General features: G+C 30.4%; 3 protein-coding genes across 4 annotated transcripts in view; 1 reads left to right on the plus strand and 2 right to left on the minus strand.

Annotated features, from left to right (window-relative positions):
• Window positions 1-10,305, plus strand: part of LOC117177811 — a 38,424-nt gene extending 28,119 nt beyond the window's left edge. For both annotated transcript variants that reach the window (XM_033368758.1, XM_033368759.1), the window contains 3 exons: window positions 174-4,436; window positions 5,699-5,757; window positions 9,196-10,305. In XM_033368758.1, the coding sequence (XP_033224649.1) occupies window positions 174-4,436; window positions 5,699-5,757; window positions 9,196-9,285 (4,412 nt within the window). In that variant the 3' untranslated portion in view covers window positions 9,286-10,305. The remainder of the gene's footprint in view (window positions 1-173; window positions 4,437-5,698; window positions 5,758-9,195) is intronic.
• On the minus strand, window positions 10,218-18,212 carry LOC117177812 (activated RNA polymerase II transcriptional coactivator p15). Its single transcript, XM_033368760.1, has 4 exons — window positions 18,109-18,212; window positions 14,303-14,382; window positions 13,904-14,123; window positions 10,218-10,673 (listed from the first exon to the last, which is right to left on the minus strand). The coding sequence occupies exons 2-4, from the start codon at window positions 14,363-14,365 to the stop codon at window positions 10,591-10,593; spliced, it is 366 nt and encodes a 121-aa protein (XP_033224651.1). The 5' UTR covers window positions 14,366-14,382; window positions 18,109-18,212; the 3' UTR covers window positions 10,218-10,590.
• Window positions 18,213-19,981: 1,769 nt separating this feature from the next.
• LOC117178859 (chromatin assembly factor 1 subunit B) overlaps window positions 19,982-25,254 on the minus strand; it is a 21,910-nt gene continuing 16,637 nt past the window's right edge. The window contains exon 6 of the mRNA XM_033370367.1: window positions 19,982-21,000. Coding sequence (XP_033226258.1) covers window positions 20,442-21,000 — 559 coding nt within the window. The 3' untranslated portion in view covers window positions 19,982-20,441. The remainder of the gene's footprint in view (window positions 21,001-25,254) is intronic.

Consider the following 25,254-nt stretch of genomic DNA (forward strand, 5'->3'; position numbering starts at 1 on the left):
AAACTTAAATAATCCATTTCCAGTATGGGAGCCATTTTAAAAAAACGTATCTTTTTGATCACCTTAATACAATCAGGATTAATTTAAGAAATGAAAGGCCATTTTTTTTAGATTTGAGTAGCCACCTTGAATCTTAAAAATTTCATTTAAATAACAATACCTATCTTTTTCAGGTGGTGTCCATGCACCAATTTACTGTAAAACAGTAAATGTGCCTCACAGAGTTAACCCAGACAAGCCAAAGCCGATCGTTCCCAAAATACATCCAGAATCAGTACATGTGCCGAAAAAGCTTCCACAAATTTTACAAAAACATGCGCCACTAGCTTTTTCGAAACTGATGCCAGTAAATTTGTCGAAACTGGTGCCAGTAACTTTGCCGAGCCCGAAACCAGTAGCAGTAACGCAAAATAAGTCCCTAGCTTTAACGATAACAACACAAACTTTACCGAAAGGAGCAACAATAACGTTCCCGATTGCGAAAACAGTAGCATCAACCGAATTAACAGCAGCCACTCCAGTGGTATTTGCCCAACCGATAGTTCCAGCAGCTCACGTAAAACATCAATTACCAAAGTCACTTCCGAATATCGAACTGGACAGTTGTGACAATTTCACGAAACCAATCCATATCCAAACCGAGTCTTTCAAAGATTCAAATTGGAAGGAGTCAAATGTTGAAGTTTTCAATTTCAAAGAAGAGAATGCTACAGAAATAATTTTACAAGAACCAAGTCCTCAAGAATCAGCTGTCGAAGCATCTAGCTCTGCCTCCGTCTCTGACAATAAAAATCCGGCTATCGATTCGATAACACTCTACGCGAATGAAAATAGTAAGCCCTCACTCTTAGAATCTGCAGGATTACCATCTTTTAGCATAGATGATTCACTGTCCTTCTCGATATCAGGCCTTTCCCCATATCTGAAACCGAAGCCAAGTAAAGAATCAGCAATAAAGAATGTACCCTCTTGCAAAGAAAATATTAATGCAACCCAGAACACTGCAGATACTTCATCTGTGTCTTCAATCATGAAGAGGAGCGACATGCTTACCAAAAGAACTCCAAAATCTCTGATTAAAAGTAGATCTAAAAATCATAGACTGAGTTTATCGACTCCCCGAAGACGTAACAGTCATGTCAGGGCTTTAGATTTTGGAACTCCCGCAAAATCCTCGAGTTCTGTCAAGAAATCGGGTAGCAAGAGTTCACCGAGTGCACACAACCGCTCGAAATCGGCCTGCAGAACATCATTGTTTAAATCGCCACCTTTCAGCAATTCCTCACCCGTTTCGTCAAAACTGAAAAGCCCAGAAAAAGATGCTCGTACTTACAAAGTGCCAATAGCAACAAGAAGTCCGGCTCCTAAATTAAAAGGTGGCTGGGAAAAGTACACGGGAGTGGACATGATTTTAGGTGATAATAGTAACTCGAATCCTCCTTTTTTAGATAAACCAGAGTCGCAACCTCCACCTGCTACACCAGCAACATTAAGAAGTTGGGATAGTGATTTACGTCTCGCTTTAGCAGCAAGTGTAGAAGAGCCTCCTAAGAAAGAAGTTCGAAAAATTGTGCGAAGAGTCAGGAAAAGTAAAACTCCAGCGAAAGGTAAAAAAAGAAAATCGCTAGATTTCAAGGAGAGCAAGAAAAATGCAAAAACTCCTGCTAAAGATGAGATTTCACTTGAACAGGAAGTAAATTCAAGTGAAAACGTGACTGATCCTACAGATTTAACAGAAGTTGCTTCAATTAATACTACTCCTTCTTCTACGCCATCCAAACCTCAAGTCCACCAATCCGCTTCGAAACTTGACGAAATTTCTGATCCAGTTCTAAAACCCGTCGAAATTCCTCCAACCTTGAAACCTTCTACCTCAAAAATCTCTCCTGCGACCATTTCAAAGAATATGGTTAAAATAATTGAAAAGACGTATGGTGAGAAAATAAAGAAATACGCTCAGTTGACATCTGTGCCAAGAACACAAGTTAAACTCAACGCGGAGTTTTTGAAATTCTCGCCAAAAAATACTTCCAAGTTTGTGAAAATGCCGAACCTTAAAGATTTGGAGACTCCGCAGAAACTGGAAACTTCTAGCGGTATTCCTCCGACGCCAAGATTTCTAAGTCCAACTAGTAGTTCCGTGACACCTTTTACAAAAATCACTCGTGCCGAAGACTCAAGTAAACTGCCAGGAATGTACCCTACGCCCGATTGCCTTCCGCCAACACCCAGCATTGTATTCACACCAAATTTGGCTGGCGAAAATACGAAAGATGCGATAAATAAAGGAGGACACAGTTCTTGCTCGCCTTATTATCAACCTAGTTCCGAATTAGCTGAAGATCCAGAGAAACAGTTGAAGGATGATTTGAAGAAGACTACGGAAATTCGCACAGTTATCAGTACTTGTGATACGAAGGTTACCGAATTTCAGGTCATTAAAGGCAATCTACGGAAAGAGGAAGCTGCCAAGGAAGAACTTGTAATTTCCTCAAGTTCCATAGAGGTTTCAGAGTCTGTCACAATCAGAGAAGAAGTCTCTTCTGTGATTCAAGATCCTGATGTATCAGCGGAGTCAATTGATAAAAGTTCGCAGACAAGCGATGACGAATCCTCCGATAGTGGAAGCAATTCTTCTTCCAGTTTATCTTCGACATCATCTTCATCCTCTTCTGGCAGTTCAATCACATCAGCCACTCAAACGCCTCTTTCTTCTGCAAAAAAGAATCCCAATAAGTCGGATAAAACCTGCACGGATACAAGTGCTGATTCTTTACTGATGACGTCTCCTGGAGTGACTCAGGAAGATCCAGTGCCAGTTGAAGAAGAGGAACATTTTGAAAATCCCGAGTCGCAGGATCACGAGATTCATAAGCCAGAAATCAAAGATTTTGAGATTAAAATTCCAGAAATGAAAGAAGATTCTCCCCAGAAAATGTTTTCGGTAACAAATACTGAAGACAATGAAGAGACGGAAACTCCAGCTAAGAACGATTTGCTACTCGAGGCTGATATTTCGGAAACTCCAAGTAGTTCAAAAGTAGGGACTGATACTCCAACCAATTTGAATACCAAGATTTCAGCTATCATGATTTCAAATGAGAATAAATTGAAGAATATGGAGAAAAAGGTGTGCACGAAACCTACAATAGTTTCTATACAGCGAATAGAAGAACCGATCGATTGCAGCGCATTAAAAGTCGCACAAATTTTGGCCAATCCTGTCGATAACAAACCCGGCCCGAGTCTTCAAGGACGAACAGCCAATCCCGTGGACGATGCGCTTCGATTGGAACTGGAAATGAAACGTGAAAGATTGAAATCGTTCCTTGGTGAACAATCCAGAGGAAATGTAAGAGGAAGAGGTGCTGCGGGAAGACGTGGTCGATATTCAGTTGGGCGAAAAGCAGTGCGAATTGTAAACATGAAAAACGCGAAGCTTGCGCCACCCACTGAAGAAGATAGGCCTGTTGAAAACAATTTTGAATTAGAAGTGGAAACGAAAGAGGAAAAAGTTTCTGACGAGGAAATTAATAGTGAAACTGCTGCTGAAGATAACGATCTTCAAACGATTGAGGAAAGTAAGCAATCCCTAACATCGAATACTAAGAAAGGAAAAACTGTGAAAAAACCTAAACCGCCTAAAGTAACAGCGAAGAAAGAAAATGTCTCAGAAAGCAAAGAACCTTCATGCGAAATGGAGAATAAATTAGGTTCAAAAAATAAAGTAAAAGATAAAGGTGAACAAGTTGAGAGCAAAGTGAAAGAAATTGTTTTAAGCCTCGAGGAACAAAAATGTGCTATGAAGGCTAAAGTAGATCAGGTGAAGCGCGATTTATTCAGTGATGAAGAAGTTTGTGATCAGAGAACGACTCGCTCGAAAACTCGTCAAATAGAAGATGCTCAAAAAAGCGATACAAGTGATCAGAATATTGATTCAGTAAAAAATTCGACCCTGAATTCACAAGAAATTCTCGAGTGTCTACAGTTAGTACCCGCAAATAAAAGTGAAATTCATGACGAAAGTTCTGGACTTCAGAATGCCTCAGACTCGAATCAACGAGTGTACCATTTTGTGTTCGATGAAAGAACGGCAGTTAGAAAGAGGAAACGAAAATTCAGCCAGTCTGATTTGCAAGTTTATATTGAGGGTGAAGATGGCGAAGAAGACGGGAAATTCTTGACGAACACTCCGTATGAGGAATTATTTAATATGCTGCCGAAACCGAAGAAAAGAGTTAGAAAAAATCCGGTTAACAGCATCAAACATGCTGTGGAACTTGGCAGTTACGAAAAACCATTGGCTGCATCGTCTCCTATTTTCAAAGCAACGATATCACAAGCGAGTGGGAAAATTGTGGCGGGAAAGAAGAAAGATGAGGCTGGAGAGGGAGATATTGCTAAAAATGACAAAGGAAAAGCTGTTGTTGAGAAAGGTAAGTTTACAAACTTATGCAAATGGGCGACATCAATTTCTAATTATGATAAATATGTGTAAATGTTAAAGACAACGTTTAGCTGTGTCATTTCGAAGAACATTTACATTTTATATCACGTACTCTGTAAAGAAAGTTTTGGTGATCTTTACATTGATTTGTTATTTTACTAGTATTCTTATTTATTTATTCATTTTTTTTGTTGATAAAACACGAATGTTGGTATATTTTCAACTCGCTGTTAAATCGCCGCTTGTAAATTTCAAAATTATTCAGTTTACGATCAACGATGTAAATTTAGAATGGGATGTAAATTTAAATGAGGCGGTAAATTTCCAGCATTTAGAGACCGGATAAAATGACAAAGTTTTTTAGAGAGTAATTTTGAACAAATTAGTACTTAAGTTTTATGGAAATATTTACAAACGACACCATAAATCACGCTTTTAACCATTTTAATAGAAATTGTTCTTCTGAAAACGGCTGAAAATAAATTTTGGATAGTTTAGAAGGGCTGAAAAATATGTAAAATTGTGAATATTAAATTTCCACCTGAGAGAATAAAAATATAATTTATAATTAAAATCTGAGTTTAATTATTATGTCTTCCACACAGTGTTAAGCGATTACATTGGAAAAAGTAGTATCATTTTACCGCCATAACACAAAAATGTGGCGTTTAAAGTTGAATTTCACGAAGAGTTTAAAATTTGTATTTTCAGAATTATTCTATATACGAAAAAATATATTCCTGAGCTAGAGAAATAAGTATAAAAAATTATTTGAGATTTTGGATTTTGTTTTCCAACAAATTTAAATAAAAATATTGATTATTATAAGAGTTTTATCATTCTTTATTTTTATCCTTTGAAGTCGTTAATTTTTTTTGCAACTTATAGAAAATTAGAAAGTTCAAGGAAAAACTTGAATATTATTTTTCATATTATGTTAGAAAAAAATTCATCAAACTTTTTACTATACACCTACACAAACATACTTCTTACAAAGCATTAACAAATAATTTTGTCCTATAAATTCTCAACTCAAAACTTTTATAATTCCAATTAAACCTGTATCTCGTATTTTGATTATATTTTTTTTGTTCAAATCAAGAAAAAGTAGCCTTCGGTAAAGATAGAGGCAAACATTTATTTAAATTCAACATCAGAGCTTTCGAAAAGTACTTAAATTAAACAGTCACACGTTTTCAAAATTTGTAAATATTATGTTAATAATTGTTGCTATGTTCTTAATGATTTCAGAGAAGCAGAAAGGAAAGTGTCGAAAAACGAAAGCATTAATTGTACTGGAACAAGAACAGGTGAATTACTTTTTTTAACATAAATTCTCGATGGGTTCATCACTCGACTTATGACTGTGTACCAGACTTCAAGGTTTCTAAGATTTCACAAAGATCTCAATGGTTTCTAAGATTCAAAAGATTAGAAAGATTTAAATGGTTTCAAAGCTTTTACAAATATTTTGGAAAGATTTAAAAGATTCTAAGATGTCAACAATTTCAGAAAAATTTGAATGATTTCATAAAGATATTAGGAGGCAAATTTTAAAGATTCGAAAAAATTCCAAGATTTAAAAAATTACAGATTTTAAAAAATCCAAAAGATTTCACAAAGATTTAAAGATAACAAAAGATTTCCAAATATTTCTACAAAGTTTTAAAGAGACTTTAAGAATTTTAAAAAGATTTCAATAATTTAAGAAGTTTAAATAATTTGAATGATTTCATAAAGATATCAGGAAGATTTCAAAATATCTCGCAATGATTTATGAAAGATTTCAAATATTTTACTAATAAAATTTCGAAGGTTTTCAAGATTTCAAAAGATTACAGAACATTTCGCTAAGATTAAAATTTTTTTAAAATATTTCACGAAGATTTAAATGGTTACCCAAATATTTCCAAGATTTACAAAGATTTTAAATATCAAAGTGATGAAACGAAGGCTTGTACACCAAATTTCCAGAATACAGAGGTTTTTAAAAGATTTCACAAAGATTTCAATGATTTCAGAAAGATTCAATTTAAAAAGATTTCCATGATTATACAAACATTTCACAAAGATTCCAACAAATTAGACAAAGATGTAATTTATTTTACAGATGTTTCAAAGATTGCAAAAATTACAGAAGATTTGAAAAGATTTCGCAAAGCGCAGTGATTTTATAAAAATTTTAATTATTCCGAATATTTTACAAAGATTTCAATAATCTCGGAAAGATTTTTTAAAAATTTACAAAGATTTCAAGATTTTCCAAACATTTACAAAATTTAAAAATGATTTCAGAAAGATTTAATACAGGCTTCAAAGCTTTCAGGGTGGCCGTTTTAATCGAAAAAAATTCCCGGTTTGTTCCCAGTTCGCAAAAATTTTTCACGGCCAATGAAATTTAAAAAATCAAACTATATTCTAAACATTTTTCCATATACAGTAATAAGCAACAAATTAAAGCATTAAAAGTGGAACCCTTGAATTCCAGACTTTTAAAATTGAAGTTTAAGTTTTTAATTAAAAAAATGTGTATTTAAATGCTCGATAACTTACACGTGTAAACTGGAAGGTACTAACACTTTTAAATTGAACAGTTTTAAGTGAAATGCAAATAAACTGCAAAATTTAGAACTTTTATAAATTATAGAGTTCAAATATTCAGATTAAGTTCCAAAAACATAAATCCTGGTTAAAGTTTCAATAGTCCAAATTAAAGAATCATTTATTTTAAATAGTCTAGGCATCCTTTAAAATCTTTAAAATTTTATTTCAAAATCTTGAGCAATCTAGAGGTGGTTTTAAATTTTTCCAAATTCCAAAATATGTTTGAATTTTTTGTCAGAATTTTTAAATATATTTCAAAATTAATTGATTTTTTTCTATAACTTTTAGAAAATCCTGCAAATTAAAAAGAAAATTATATTTGAATTTATAAATAACAATAGAACACTCATTATTTGTAAAAATATTAGAGTAATATTAAGAGATATTTAGAAGTTTTAAAAAGATTCGAATTAAATTTAGAACTTGAAATAATTTGAAATGCTTACAGCCGAATTTAAAATAAAAATTTAGATTTTTGCTGGTTTCAAACAAAGAATTTAGAATTTTTTTAAGAATTGTGAAAGACTACTAAAGAATACAAATTTTTTTAAGATACTTAGGGAAATTGAAAATGATTATTTCCTTTGAAAAATCATTATAACAGAAAGTTTAAGATTTTAAGAGATTTAAAAAAGGCTCAAAGAAGAACATGGAAGATTTTAAGGATTTTATTTAATTTGCTGGATTTTCAAAAATTGTAAGGAAATTTCGATTAATTTTAAAATAGATTTAGAAGTTTTGAAAAAAACTGTTCACACACTTCGTTTAAATTACTTGAAATAATTTCAAGTTTTTAATTAATTTTGAATCTTTTTAAAACTTCTACATATCTCTTAAAATTACTCAAATTTTTCTACAAATAATAGGTTTTCAATTGTTATTTATGCATCAAAATTTAACAATTTCACTTATAAATTAAACACTTTTCAAATAGAACAATTAAAATTGTAATGCTAAAAGATTTCGGAAATTTAAAGCTTCAAAGCTTTCTCTGTAAAAGAATTCAGTTTCAAATATTTTTCTTTTAAATATTTGGTTACAATTTACTCGTCTTAAATGAAGAGTGAAATTTTTCTAAATATTAAATACTTATTCTTTTTCTACATTAAGAAATTTCAAATTAAATGGGATAAAAATTAAATAATTTAGACTCTCAATATTTTAAATTTAATAAAAACCTTTAATTATGACTATATTATTATGGATTTATTTTTAAGTTAAAAATAGTAAAACACACTTTTACATTATTGAATGGCTAAAAAAATTAATTAAAATAATATATTAATAAATTTATTTATTAAATTGAATATAAAAAATAATATAAAGGAAGTCCTGAAAGTCTGAATTAAAAATATATTATTGATAATAATGAAAATTTTTATTTAGAAATAAAATGATCGGAATAAATGATATATTAATTTCAATTCTTATCAAGACATTCGGATTGAATCAGTTACAATCTTTAATTATATTAAAAACTGTTAAAATCAAACTTGGGCATATTTTTCTTCTGAAATTTCGTAAAATCCCCGATTTCCCGGTCCGGCTCCCACACTGTTTTTTATAAAAAAAATCTTCGATTTTAAAAACTTCTAATTTTTATTTTTTTTAACCTTTAAACTGCATTTTAAAATTCTTTAAATTAAAATATATGCTTAAAAATCTGAAATGGAAAATTTTTAAAGTGAAAGATTTTCGAATTAAGCATTCTAAAGTAAATTATATAATAATTATAAAAATAACAGTTAAGGAAATTATTTAAAAACGGTCGAAATCAAAGTTGGACAAAAATTTCCGGTCAAAAAATAAATTCACTGCCATTTCCCGGTTTTCCGGTCCAGCGGCTACCCTGACTTTGCTTTTGCTAAGATTAAATTGATTTTACAAAGATATTAATCATTTTTAAAAGATTTAAAAATATCTAAAGACATTACAAAAGATTTCATAAAGATTTAAATAATTTCTCAAATATTTAAAATTGATTTAAAAAGATTTCACCAGGGTTTTAATGATCTTACAAAAGTTTTTAAAGATCAAAGTGATTAAACGAAGACTGGATTTCAAGAGTGATCAGTCCCTCGTAAATTCTTTATTCTGAAATCTGTTGATTTGGACAAAAAATATGTATAATAATTGTTTTTCAGGATAAACCGACGTTGAACGCTGCAATTCCAGTAGTACTTGATAAATTAAACGTGGACGAATTTTTGGCTAAACTTCACGGTCCCCATTGATCTCATTTGACATTTTGTAAAGCTCACATTTAGTTTATAGTTTGAGAGAATGAATAGTAGGACCTCTTGGATCGGACCTCGAATTTTTCGTTTTCATATTTAAAGTTTAGTATGATTAATAATTTCAGTTTTTAATTTTTATTCGACAATAAAAAAAAATGGTTATAAAAGTTATAATTATTGCCACATGTCGACTTTTAAACTTATATTGAAAATTTCAGATCCGACCCAAAAGGTCCTGCTGTATTTGATTCGATGAATTATTAAGAATTCTTAAACGTCGACAAGAGAACATTTAAAACTCTATTTTTTAACAAAAAAAAAGGTTTTTCCGAAATTTATCAATTTTTAAAAAAATTCACTTAATAGTTACCATAATATGTTTCTAATTAAACGTATGACTTTTAATTGTTCAGTCTTATTCGATTATTTAATTTAAAAAATTTTATTTTATAATTGAAAGAAGGCAGCGATAAATTATCAACTCAATTGGTTAATATTTCGCTAATATTATTAAATCTTCTTGTACATACTTTTTAGCTATTCAAGGATTTGTTAGATTCAATCGTTTGTTTGAATTTAAGAGCAATCTTGAAAAAATGCAAAAATAAAAAAAGATTTATGACTATGCCTCGCTATTATTTTATTATTAAGAAAGGTAGCTATCCTTCAACGAAAATGAATTTATACATAATTGTAAAATGATAAAACTTGAATTTATTATTACGCTAATTCGCATCAGAAATTTTGTTAAGAGGACTTATACCTTGGACTCTGCGTTTTATACATTTTTTAATGGCTCATATTGACCCTTATTTTTGAAGTTTTGTCTTTTCATTTCTATGATTTCTGGTTCTAAACCCGAACATTTCAGAAATGTGTGTGAATAACGTGAATGAATATAAATATGTTAATAATTGTAAAGTTGCATAGGGTGGTTATAAAAATGATTTATTTGTACTCTTTTTTATACCATGACAAACGTTGAATAATTTTCATTAAATTACATAAAACACTGAACCGTATATTATTGTAGATCACCTCCTAGAAAAATGTATACACCACTATCTTAACATGGTAACGAACTAAAGAATTACATTCAAATGCTTTTACTTCTTAAGAACAGAAATGCGTTCAACACAAACTAAACTGGGAATCTTTAATGATTTGAACTCGTCGTATTTGACGACAAAATACCCTTTCAAAAATATTTATCGCTAAAGGCTTCAGATTCTACTTCAAAAAATATATACATAATGGAGTCTGAAGAATTTTAAACCTTAAATATTTTGTAGTGACAAAGCTTTAACATTGTTCTTGGACAGTCTTGTTAACCTCATCCACTACTTCCATGAATCCTTTCCAAAGTTCTGGGGACAACGATATTCCTGAAAATTCATAGAATGTTTTAGCAATTGGCCATCTCGAATTGGATACTAAAATAGGGTTGTTGAAAAAGGCCTAGAAAAAATCAAGAAATTTTGAAATTGATTTTGAACTTATTTTTCAATAATAAAAATATGATTATATTAAACTAATCTTTAAATATTATCTTTTATACGTTTTTGAAACAATAATTAATAATTTCCAATTAAAAGCATCCTAAAGTTTTTTTTAATGATAGAGAGCGATTTTTGAAAAATTATTTAGAAAAAGGAGTTCAATAGTATATTTATATAAATCGAAGCGCTAAACATTTAAAAAATGTATTTTGAATTGAAGAATCGCGAAATTGAACAGGGGTCACAGTTGTTCAGCAGTTCAATTGTAGGGAAAAAAGAGGATGTTTTTCGTCGAAAAAAGATTATTTAAAAAAGGGGGATTTGCTTATTTTAAAAACATCAGCATAATGAAAAAAAAATTTAACACTCTTATAACCAATTTTATTAAGAAATAAAATTACAATTTATTTCTTAAGATTCGAATTCTGGAAATCAGATCATTTAAAATTGGGAGGAATTGAATAAATTGAATAAATAGTATTTTTAAATGGGAAACATTAAAAATAGAAAAATTCTACTCTGGAACGTTGAAATCTATAGGAATTCGAACTTCATTTAAAACTGAAAAAATTACACCGCTAATTTTTAAATTTTTAATTATATTGCTCAAAATTCAATCAATTAAATTTTAATATTATATCAAAATTTTAAAAAAAATTTTTAATTTAACGTTCAACATGAAAATTCAGTACTCTAGAATTGTAACCATTTAAAATTACAAAATGAAATTTGTCTTTTTTTATTTTTAAATCAAATTTTAATTTTTTAATTTCCAATATTCCTTTAGAATCATTATTTATTTTTTAAATTTTCAAAAAAAAAAAATTTTTAAATTTGAAATGTTTTATTTTATTCCACTTTTTGAAATTGTACAATTTTTAAATTTAAAACTATCAAGTGTTTTAGTATGAAATTTTGAAACATTTAATAGCGGAATTATCTTGACATTTTCAATATTTCAATTTGAAACTATAATATTGCTAAGTATAAAATTCAAAATCTCCAAAAATTAATCTAAAAATTAACCTAAACATTAATCGAAAAATTAAGAAAAAACTGCAGTTTCAAGGCCTCACAAATTAAACTATTGTAGAATTGCGCATTTAAATCTATAATTTTAAATTAAAACACTCCAAGTGAAACTTTTAAATTTTATATCATTTAAAATTAAAGTTTAAACGTTTTTAATCAATACATTTTATATTTAAGTGCTCAATAATTTACACGTATAAAATGGAAGTTAAGTACTAACACTTTTCAATTAAATAGTTTTAAATGAAATGCAGAAAAACAGCAAATTTTAGAGTTGTTAACTTTTATCAATTATATTATTTATAACTATTTTAAGCTAGAAACATTAAAAATTGAAATTTTTTTCTTGTAATTGAAAACTTCTTAAATTAGAAGTTGAATTATTTTCATTTGGAATAGTTTAAAAATTCCTAAAAAGCTTCAAACATTCTTTCAAAATCTTAAAAAATCTAGTCGTTTTAAATTTTTTCAAATTTAAAATTACTTTTGAAATTTGTTTAAGAATTTCTAAATATCTTTTAAAATGAATCGAATTTTCTTACAATTTTTAGAAAATCCTGCTTATTATCTTCAAAAAAAAATTTGAGTCATTTTGATTTCTGAAAAGATTCAAAATTAATTTAAAATTTGAAATTATTTCAAATAATTTAAACGAAGTGTATGTACTGACAAAATTCGGCGATTCGTGCCAAAATTTCGGTGCAAATGGCCACAGCCTAATTTAAAACAAAATGTACATTTTTGCAGATTTCAAATTTTTCAAAAATGCGAAAATTTCCAAGAATTGTGAATCCTGCCAAAATTTCGGTGCAAATGGCGACAGCCTAATTTAAAACAAAATGTACATTTTTGCAGATTTCAAATTTTAAAAAAATGAGAAAATTTCCAAGAATTGTGAATCGTGTCAAAATTTCGGTGGAAATGGCCACACCCTAATTTAAAACAAAATTTACATTTTTGTAGATTTCAAATTTTAAAAAAATGAGAAGCTTTCCAAGAATTGTGAAAGGCTTGAAAGGAATAAAAACATTTTCTTAAGATTCCTAGGAAAATTAAAAACGATTTTTCATTTTGAATCATTATTTTAAGAGGATATTTTAAACGAATTAAAAAGATTTTCGAAATTGTCAAAAGAGAATCTGGAATATTAAAAAATATATTTTAAATTTTGTAGGATTTTTAAAAAATGGTAGGAAAAATTTGATTCATTTTTTAAATATATTTATCGAATTTTTTCTACAATTTTTTTTAAATGCTGGAAATATAAAAAATTTTCTATAAAATATTGCAGATTCTCTTTTGACAATTTTGAAAATCGTTTGAAATATTCTCTTAAAACAATGATTCAAAAAGAAAAATCAGTTTCAATTTTCCTAGGACTCTTAAGAAAATATTTTTTATTTTTTGAAGCCTCACAATTCTTAAAAAGCTTTTAAGTTTTTATTTTGAAATCTGCAAATATATACATTTTGTTTCAAGTTAGGCTGTGGCTATTTGCAATGAAATTGAAAAATTTCAAATTGAATAGGTTAAAAATGGAATATTTTAGACTGAAACAATAATTTAAGCTTAATAAAAGCTCTCAATTACGAATAAATAAAAAATGTACGCTTAAAAATAAAAATTTTTAATTTTTCAAGTAAAATATTTAAAAATTACGCATTGTAAACTGAATATCATAACTAAAAAAGATGACTATTCAACTCATTATTTTTTTAAACTGTTATAATCAACTTGAACAAATTTTTCTTCTAAAAAAATAAAAAATAAAATATTTTTTACCTTTAAAGTTCAATTATTCTAAACAATTTAAAATTATATGCCATTCTCTTTGCTGGGTGGTCACTCTGATAATATTAATGAAAATTGTTTAAAATTCAATAACAATTAAAAACCCTTTTAAATTTGTAACACTGATAAATAATTGTACAAAAAACTGTTGGAAAATCGTGTATTAAAAAAAACTAGAATGGTTTCAAAACTAAATATGGAAAGTCATGGATTTTGAAACCGGACTTCGGTAATAATCCTATAAAATATTAAATTAAAAAAAAAAAAAAAAACAGTAAATACTAATTTCATACCCTGTTTGCCGTGCTTCAAATCTCCGTTATTATCTATGTACATCTGACGAATGTCGATGAATGTTTTTCCTTTCCATTTTCGAATAGTGACCCGGCGGTTCTGGCCGATTTCCCACACTGGTTCATCGTTTTCGTTCTTCGATTTCTTGCTGGATGATGCGCCTTTGACCTCCTTCTCTTTGATCTCTTTCTTCTGCCTTTTCTTTCCTTTCTTTTCGGACTGCATATAATTGAAAATAACTTTTAAATTTAATGATTTAAAAAAATAAATCTATCAAAGCATTTATAGACAAATTTAAAAAATCTCTAATCACCAGGGCGATAAATAAAAAAAGTTATAAGTTTTATCAAATTTCATAGAACGGAAAAACTGTGAAACTTATGAAATAAATGTATCACCTCCGAAGAGCTGCCACTGGCACTGCTATCGTCGCTTTCAACAAATTCCTTTGATTTTGGCATCTTGAATTTTTCTATTTCTGCAATAAACGCGACAAACATATAAAAAATGTCCTTCAGTTACAATAAAAAAGAGGTTATCAATTTGAAAATAAAAATGAACAAAAACCAACAAAAATACCGTAAAAAGAAACAGAAAGGAACAGAAATGGATTTTTGTATTTTATTAATTCAGTTTTTTTCCATCAGATTCGCCTAAAAATCAATTTATGAATATAAAACGTATATTGAGTGAAAATAAAATGTACCACCCTAAGTGCAGCGTTATATCTTTTAAAAGAAATCTTAATAAGATATAATAATATTATTAAATACGCGCATGTTTCAGAATTATAAAATAAACTTTTTTTCCTCTCGTTTTTAATTAAAGCTTAAGAGTTCCAATCACTTTTTAAATGTACCCGAGTACAACGTACAACAATTTGGTGTCGTCCTGCAATAGAAATTCTGTTGAGAAATTTTTCATCCGATAACACCAAATTTATTTTCATTGAGTAAAGTTCTTTTTAAACATTTTATTAATTTTTAATTTAAAAATTATGGTATATAGCCTCAAAGTTACTTATTTGATTAAATTAGATTTTAAATCAAAACAAAAAATCTTAATTTACATTTAGTTATTACAATTATTTCGATGAACATTTTTTAATGTTCTTAAATTAACCATAACTAATTACGGGAAATAGAGAGGTTTATAACGAAAGCAGGAGAATAAATTCTTTTCAATCAAATTAATGTGAATACCATACTGAATTCCACATAAAAAACTTTATTTTTTAAATATTTTATGTGAACATGTATTTTCAACAAAATAGTAATTTATTTTCTACTAAGAAAGATGAATTTTCAACCGAAAAAGACGAATTTTAAACAAAAAATAATTCATTTTTAACCAAACAATTGCATTCACAACCAAATAGTTAAAATTTCAAACAAAAAAGCCGAATTTTCAATAAAATAGTTCAACTTTTAACCAAATGTGGTTACATTTTCAAGACAAGGAGACGAATTTTGTTCGAAGACAGTTGAATTTTCAAGACAAAAATTTACTTTCAACCGAGAACGATGATTTTTTTATATATTAGAAGACGAAAAAGAATTTAATCCTCAACAAAAAAGACGAATTTTTTTACCAAGTACAGATTGAATTTCCAACCTAAAAAGGATAAAATAACTACAAAAAGATTGAGTATTCTAACATTACGTCATACTCGGTCGGATTAGATAGGAATTTGACTAAAATTAATATTTTAGATGAAAGTAAGTGTGACATCGTGATATGGCTTTGCTTCTCAGATAGAAAAGCCATTTCGTTAATTATTGTTAGCAATTGAGGAAGTGTGCGATTTGGACAATCTATCAAGAAAAAATATGTGCCGTGATTGAGGTTAGGTTGCATTTTTGGGATAGTTGGCGGTCAAAATTTTTGAATTTTGGTAGTTCGTTAAAGTTTGTTTATCAAAGGTGTCAGCATATTATTTTTGCACTTTGAGGAAACAAAAATGATCAGAAAATCCTTAAAGTTCCCAGACTGTTTTTTAAATCCCTTCAAATTCTCGAAATTGACTAAAATTAATTTTAATCACATAACATTTAAAAAATATTCTTAAATTCCTTTATATCTCTTGACAAGGCTTAAAACCTTAAAATTTTGGGACATAACTTAAAATATTTTCAAATAACTTTTAAATTAATTGCTTAACATTCTTTAAAGTCACTAAAACTTTTAGGAATATTTTTTAATCCTTTAAAAATAAACTTTAAAATCCCGTCAAGAGCCTGGTTATTCCTTAATTTCACTTGAACTCTCAGACATCCTGTAAGATTTCTTGATAATACTTAAACTCTTCCGAATTTTTTTTTAAACCCCTTCATCTTCTATCAATCATTTAAAATCTTTCGAAGTTTTTCGAAATTGACTTAAATTAATTAAATCTCTTAAAATGCTTTAAACTTTCGTAAATTCCTTTAAATCTTTTTAAAATCCTTAAAATGTTTGAATTCTTTCAAATTCATAAAAATCTTTTTAAATAAGTTTTCAAAAACTCGCTTGACTTTCTTTAAAATCACTAAAACTGTCGTAAAATCTTATAAAATCTCTTGTAAATCTTTTTGAACTATTTTTGAATTATTTTTACATCCTTTAAAAAGGAACTTTAAGATTCTGCCAAGTCCCTAGTAATTCCTTAAAATCACTTGAGTTCTTGGAAATTCGTTTAGTTTTTTTGTGTTGAAAATTATTTAACTACTCTGAATTTTGTTGAAATTACTTCAACTTCTTTACAGCCATTTACAATTTTCGAGCTTCAGTACAGTTAATTAAAATCCTTTGAGTTTTCTTAAATTCCTTAAAATATGAAAAAAATTACATCCCTTGAAATCGCTTCAAATCATGGACATAGGAAACACGGGACTAGGCATGCCATCCTAACATTGGCGAGCGGGCATGAATCCACGGGAGGAGGGAGAATTCCATGAGTGGGGAGAGCCGCCATCTTACGATGTGCCATTTGATTATGCGCACGAGCATTTTTGCCGACAAACTGTGGATGAAAATACAAACATGTGGGCGCTGCCATGTTTGTCGCGAGACATCAAAAGGTGGCGGACCTCCCCGCAATGGCATGGCATGCCTAGTCCCTTGTTTCCTATGTCCACGTGAATACTCAATATTTTCAAACCGAGGGAATATTATAAAATTACTTGTTAAAAAAGTAGTTCTTTCAACCAAATATTAGAATTTTATATCAAATACGATGATTTTTTAACCAAAAGTTGAATTTTTATTTAAATAGTTGAATTTTTAAGCAAATAGTTGATTTTTCACCTAAAAATTTGAATTTTCAACAAGAGTTAATTTTTTAACCAAGCACTTAGAATTCTTGCCAAATAGTTGAATTTTCTACAAAAAATGACATTTTTAACAAAAAAGAAATTAATATTCTACCTAACATTTTTCGATTATACAATATAAAAACTAAAAAAAAAATTATTTCACATTTTTATAAAAAAACCGAGAAAAAAAGGAAAGTTTCTTTAAAACCGAGGAAAAAGAGTTATTTTAAAAAAGGGGAAAAAGTGTGAAGCCTGAAATCTGAAAGTTGTATGTACTTTCATATGAGTGGTCCAAAATGAATCCTTTATATTTACTTTGTATATTTTGCAATAATTCTTTTAATTTTCAAATATTTATTTCTATTGATTTTTTAGCTCTTAAATTCCTTGAAATTGAAACGCCTGGTTAATTCCGATAAAGCAAACCGAATTATCTAAAAGTTACGCGACGCGTGGAAATCAAAAGATTCGTGAAAATTTCACCTACCACCCTTACCAAACCCCCAATAAACAATGCAAGATTTTTCTCACACATGGCGTAACTTTAACATCATCTGATAAAATCGAGAAAATCAGGCAAATTTTCGTAGTGTTGGTAAGTAAACTGTAGAGGTTATGTACAACAATATGAACAAATACCGCAAAAATATAGCAAATAATGTAATAAATAAATAAATATAATTGATATGGGAAGAATATGCAGTATACTAATGTGGTATACTTTCTAAACAAACTGTTTTCAAGCAATAATAAAGAAGAATTCATTCAGCTTAATTCAATTGAGCTCAATATAATAAAAGGAATAACACAATTATTTTTTTTCGATTAGTACATAAGAAACAATAAAATTCTTTAGAAGAATCTCAGTTACACAGACAATCAATTATACTTATTAAAGTATTTATACTTACATTTGTTGATAAAAGAGCAGAAGCGCAAAAAACCGTCAAAAGCCGTTATTTTATGAGTTTTATTCTCGGCAATTCTCGGAAATACCGGGAAATGGCGACGAAATGTTGAATTTCGGCGGTTTCGATAAATTTCCGCGAGGCTTGGGGGCAGCACACTTATTACGCGGGAACATTTCAATGACTTAATTTTCGTTTAAATTTCTTTTATAATTATTCTATTTTCAAGAAGGTATTTACGATAAAAAAATTATTAGCAATTTTCGAAACGTCTTAAACATATTTTTTAAACAAAAATTTACGTTTTGCGGTATTCATAACTTATTTGAGAAAGATGCAACTTTAATTGTTTATAACATTATAATCAAAATAAGATTAATCGTGCGAAAAATGTGCAAAGAGAAAAAATTTTGAGCTCAGCCCAAATTGCTAAAAGATTATTTTACATAATTCATTTATATATCTCGATGCAAACATTCCCCACAATTCTGTTTCCAATTTGGAAAAAAAGAAACTTAAGATATTTGTTTAAACAAGATTTTCTGTTGAAAAAAAATTTTTTTTACGATTTTAAGTATAGAAAAATTTAATTTCAAAACTGGAAACAATATAGTTTTATAAAATGTTTTCCCCGTAAAAATATTGTTGAAATAAATGTGTTTTTTGTTCAAGTTTAAACATTCATTCCTGAAAATAAATGTTTTTTCATTTAAAATTACATTATCTTGATTGATTTTTTTTAAGTTTCATAAATCAGAAAAACAGTTTTCTTCAGAGATCTCATTCCTGAACGCATTTAAACTAGAAGTTAAATTATTTAAGTTTTAAGTCGGTTTGAGTTAAATATTCTTCAGTTGTTATTTATAAATCAAAGTTCAATACTTTCAATCACAGATTACATTTTTTCAGTTAAAAATTAAAAAAAGTAACGCTCAAAGTTTAAATTTATCATTCTAAAATTTTAACCGTTTAAAGACTTCTATTTAAAACAACTTAGTTTCTAATTGTTCAATTTTTAATATTTCATGTATAATTGTTGATTTTAAGTGAACCATAAAATCTTTATATAAATGTGAAAATTGTTATTTTATTTGCAATTAAAAAATTTCAAACTGAATGGGTAAAGAATGGAATATTTTATACTGAAACAATCTTTGAATAGGATATGCAATTTAATAAAAGTTTATGTATGATTACTAAGGCTTTCGAGTTGAAACAGTTCAATAATTAACGTTAAAATCTGGGAATTATTTAAGTTTGAACAGATTTTGAATCGTTTTGTAAAATCAATTATTGTTTAATTTTTAGTACTGTAACTGCAGCTAAGTTAAAAAATATATATTTATATTTACAGTTGATTAACTTAAAACATTTTTTATCCACAATTTTTCAGAGTAAAAGCTTTAAATTTTCAATTGCTAAAGTATTCAAAACTGCATTTTAAAATTCTTTAAAATTAAAACCGGTCCATTAACAGATTTGTTAGGAAAAATATTATAATATCTAAGGATATTTGCATTAATTTCAATAGGTTAAGGATTTTAATAAATTTTAGGACTGAAATGAAAATAATTCAAAGTTAAATCTTTTAGAATAATGCATTGTAAAATAAATGATAATATAATTAACAAAGTTAACAATTTAATTTAATTGGCTGAATATCTTCTGAAAATTTTTTAATTTCCAGTCAAAAAATAAGTTCACTCTCATTTCTCAGTTTTACCGGTCTAAAAAATTCCCGGTTTTTCTGGTTTCCTGATCCGGCGGCCACCCTATTAAAACAAAAATCGTTATTAGTGGAAAACGGCATTTCTCGCATAAAAGACGTTTTGGAAAAGTACCTTTGAATCTTTCAAGAAAAAGAGATATACTTAAATGATGTAGGTAGCTTTGCGAATCAATTTTATTTCCTTTTCTGATATTTACATTTTTTGAAGAAGTGTCTGAGTTTTATGTACATATAATAACTTAATGCCAAGGCCATTGTATAAGGTCGTATTTTTGTTGATAAAACACGCTTTTAACGGATAAATGTATACATTTTGAAAACTAGAAAATCTCAAATCTATCATTGTAGGCACTTAGGACTTACTAAACTATCTATCAACGAATCCAGAATACAAAAATATAAAGCTACAATACACTAATATTGTCTAAAACTACTTTTTACAATTAAATGATTGTTAAATCATTGCTTGTGATAGAATTGAAATGTTTCAATTGCGAGTAATAAAAAAGGCAGCTTGAAAAGGCATAAATGCCAAAAAAGTCCAAGTTTTTCATAATTTTTTAAATTGAATTTAGCATTATAAAAATGATTCTGAAACCTAGAATAATTACTCTTTCTTATTAGAATGCTTAGGACTTGAAAGAGTTATTAACTGCACCCTGCGGGGCGTTTTCACGGTAGGTAATTCAGTTTTTTTCGGTGTATGTTTACTGCTTGTCTTTGCACTCTCGGCATTACTTTCTTCGTATACCAATTTTATATCTTCAGTATCCTCACATATATCGTTTCCATTAACTTTTGCGTCGCTAGTTTTATCCTGGCCATTAACTTTTTCCAATTTTTTATCGTCAGTTTCTACCTTCTTGCTTGATTTAGAATCTACAGGCACATCAGATTTGTGCCTATCGACAGGCGGGGCTGGAAGCTGATCACATTTGCTGATGTCTACGTCCATTGCATCATTATCTAGATCAATAAAGGGAGCCGGAGTTGCAGGTTTCGTAGGGGTTGTGTGATTTGAAGATTCTTTGACTTGTTTTTCTACATTTTTCGAGACTGGAGGTGTTTGTGCTTTGTAAATTTCTCCTAATTCGCCGTCCTGAAACTGGATTATGGAACAATAACCGTCTGTCGATGATACGATTAGAATCTTTCCATCTGAAGACCTGGAATTAAACAAGAAATGGTTAGGTACATTCATAATTTAATGATAAACTAGGGAACCGAAACGGCAATTAGGGAAGACATAAGGGATACAGGTCTCACAATCCCTATGGGATAAAATATAGAGACCAGAGGGTACTTTTGGTTACGCTCATAAGATTCTTTTTGCGCTTAAAGGGCAAAAATTCAAGATAAACTCATACACTTTTTAAACAATTCAAGTTGAATTGAAAAGAATTCAAATGAATTAAAAAAAACAGTTAAACTCTTCTATAGTGCCGATTTTGGGGCTGACGGTGGGTGGGAACTGATTCATTATAGCCCGCTCCGCTTTCGTTTGTTCACGCCAGAGTGCTTGTCTGAGTGACAACCGTAGACCCCGCGCAGTCCTGTTACACCTACCTCCGTCGCGGCGTCAATTCTCGGAAGAGCTATAGAAGGGAGGGCTATTGAAGGATTTCACTGTAATTTCATAGTTATTTGTGATACAAGAATCTTAAGTTGAAATTTTTTGGCCGAGTGTGAAACTTTCAGTACGAGCCGGAGTCGAGGCGTAATCGAGAAAAGACGAGTACGGCAATTCACACGAGACAGCTGCCACTAGGGGGCCGAGTGTCATACACTATTTTTTATCACCCCAGTCGATCATAACTGTAAATATGTTGCATAGAGTCCTAATCTGATATCCCGTGAGGGAATCCAATTCAATTCATTTCAAAACACTCCAATTCATTCCAATATACTACACTCCAATCCAATTAATTCCAATGCAATCTAATCCATTCCAATCCATTCATTCTAATCAACTCCATTCCAATCCATTTAATTACATTCTTATCCCATTCTATCCGCTCCATTCCAATCCACTCCACTCAAATCCAATTCACTCTAATCCACCCAATTCCCTTAAATCCACTCCACTCCAACCTAATCCAATCAAATTCATTGTAATTCACTCCACTCCAATCCCATTCATTCCAATCCAATATCATCCAATTCATTCCAACATATACACCATTAAGCCATTTCCCTTTCGGGGTAGGCGTGACTCACTCGGCGGGGAAAGGAGTAATGTGTGGAAAGGATAGAGAATTTTCAGATTAATCCAGAATTCTCGTGTTTTATGTAAATAATACGTTCGTTCCGCAAAACTGCTCCGACCCAGTTTGCTGATCAATATCTCTAGCAATCACCCCAAGTGAAGATCCTCACAAAGTCTTTATGTAAGGTTCCCTACTTGGGTCCATTAGTGGCCAAGGTCTTTTGTTTCAGGCGTCATTCACTTTAATGACACTTTTTTTATTAACTATTTGTCGTCATACATTCCTGTCCTAGCATACTTCTCTAGCTTCTTTTATGTCCATGCATTTTTCATGCAGGCTCTCGTGTTTCTGTGGCTTCTTAAATATCTTCTAACTAGGGTCTCATTCACACATTCTAACCATTCTTTCCACGGTCTACCTCTGATGGGTACGCTGCCATTTACTTTACCTTGATACACTTGTTTCGTTAGTCGTTCATTTTGCATTCTCTCGACATGCCCGAACCTTCTTAGCCGATTTCTTTCCCATGCGTCTACTAGCGTCTCTTCTGCACCACATTCTTTTAGAATAATCTCGTTACTTACTTTGTCCATCAGAGTTTTCCTGCATATTATGCGCATGAATCTCATGTCAATTGCGTTAATTTTACTCTTATCTTTTTCTTGATATGTCCATGTGGCTCTACCGTATAGTACAATCGGTACAAATATATAATTATGTATTGCCATTTTAGCTTTATTTGATATGTTTTTACTTCTGATAAGGGGACCTGCTCTACCAATAACCTTCTTACCTTCATTTATTCATCTATCTAATTCCTCATCTATCTTCCCGTCCCTAGTAAATAAGTTACCAAGGTATACGAACTTATCAACTTGTTCAATTCTCTCATCATTTAATAAAATATTGCATAGTGTTTTCTCACTCTTTCCTTCGAACACCATAGTTTTTGTTTTATTTGCGTCAATTTTGAGGCCCATGCTCTTCATGCTTGCATCTAGTTTATTCATCATTCTTTGTAAGTCTCCATTGACTGTGCCATAACAAGCTTATCATCTACGAACTCTAACCCACGTACCCTTACTGTTTCGAGATCCACACCCTCTTCGTCGAAAAGAGCCATTCTTAAACACTTGTCCATAAATAATATCAATAACCATGAAGATATAACGCATCCTTCTCTAACTACTTGAATAATATCGAAACAGTCACTCAATTCCACATTCACCCTTACACTCGCTTTGCTACCCGTGTATATTGTTTTTATAGCTTGTAGGAGCCATCCATTGACTCCATACAGTCGCTTTTATCTCCCTTTCTCTTGTACATTGGTACGATAATTTCTTTTTTCCAATCCTCTGGGACGTCTCCTATCTCGAAACATAAACTTATCAATTCGCACAGTCTATGTAGTATGCACTCGCCACCGTAATTAAGCATTTCAGCGATAATACCGTCTACCCCGGTAGCCTTACCGTTTTTCAAGTTCTTAATTATATCCCTAACCTCAGTAACACAGACTTTTTCAATTGAGTTTTCCAACGCATCGTGTTCAACATCGCAGTTGTGGTGTCCTATAGCTTCATCTTCCGAATTGTCTCCTAAAATAGTCTCTGAAAGCCTCTAGTATTCCATCTGCATCATATACCATTTCCCCCCTACTATTTCTTACGTTGACAAATTCTGTACTTTTGTTTCCTTTCATTTTTTTATAAAGCAGTTTCTTGCTTCCTTCAAAGTGGTTTTGTATTTTCATCTCTTCTTCAACTCTAATATATCTTTACGTTCCTTAACTAATCGTTTGAGTGTCCTGTTTTCGTATCTATAATCATTTCTACATCTACTTCTTTCCTCATTGCTAAGACCTGCGATGCTCAAAGTTCTCCTGTATGCTTCTCTCTTTGCTTTTTGGGCAGCCTGAATTTCATCATTCCGCCACGCATCACCAGACATTCTTCCTACAACTGCGGTACCACACACTTCAATCGTACATCTAACAAGGATATCCCGTAACTTTGTCCAGGCGCCCTCTATATCTTTGTTTTTTATACGGTCCTCCCATGTTGCCCTATCTATGCTTTCGATTATCTTATTTTCGAAATCTATGCGCACATCCGGTTTCTGTAGGTTCTCAATTTTGATTCGCGTTTGTTTTGTTTTCTTGGTTCTCTTTTTTCTCCATCCCCGACCGAAGTTAATTTTTGACATCAGAAGTTAATGATCAGTATTGCATTCAGGACCCCTCATGACCCTTGTATCTTTGACTAACTGTCTTAGTCTTTCATCCACAACAACGAAGTCAATTATACTGCGGCTATTTCCTTTAGACCAGGTGTACATGTGGATCATTTTATGCTTAAACCAAGTATTTGTAATGAACAGACCCCTTTCTAAGCATAGACCAACTAATTTATTTCCGTTATAGTTTGTTCTTGGATCCCCAAAATTACCTAGTACTCTTTCTGTATCCTGATTTTGGATGCCCACCCATCCGTTTATGTCTCCTAGTAGAATTATTCTTTCCTCATATTCGCAAATATTTATTGTTTCATTTAAAGTGTCCCAGAAGGCGTCTTTTACTTCTCTGGGATCACTATCAACTGGCGCGTAGCATTCTATGATAAATAGTCTTCTGATTCCTACTTTCATTCTAGCTCACAGCAGTCTGGGAAATACGAAACCATGGTCTCAGAGATGCTGCTTTGCTGTTTCATTCAAAATCAGACCCACTCCAGGTTTACCATGTGATTCACTGTCTACTCCTGACTATATTTCAAATCCGCCTTTCACACGCCGTTTTTTATGTCTTTGGTTTCGCATCCCTTTTTCTTTGTTTCAGGCACACATAAAATATCTAGTTTCCTCACGCCCATAGTTTCACGCAATTCTTTACCTTGAGATCATTTACCCCCCTAGCATTCCAAACACCCAGTCTCCATTCGTCGCCTGAAACATGACCTTTAGATTTTCCGTGTGCATGCCTTTTGTCAATGAAAGTTCCAGTCCTTTCGGAGGCTATTTTGTAGTTTGTATTATTCATTGTTTAGATTATACGCCCAACTATCACCTTTATGCAATAAGTTTATTTTCTGAGTCGAAATCATGTCAAAGTAGCAAATCGTCATATGGTGAAGAATGTAGTTATAACGTCAGTCCCACCAAAACTTCAGTTAATAAGGGAGGGTTGGGAGAGGGGGGGGGGCAGAACTGGAC

Source organism: Belonocnema kinseyi, chromosome 8 (genome assembly GCF_010883055.1).
Source record: "Belonocnema kinseyi isolate 2016_QV_RU_SX_M_011 chromosome 8, B_treatae_v1, whole genome shotgun sequence".
Taxonomy (NCBI): domain Eukaryota; kingdom Metazoa; phylum Arthropoda; class Insecta; order Hymenoptera; family Cynipidae; genus Belonocnema; species Belonocnema kinseyi.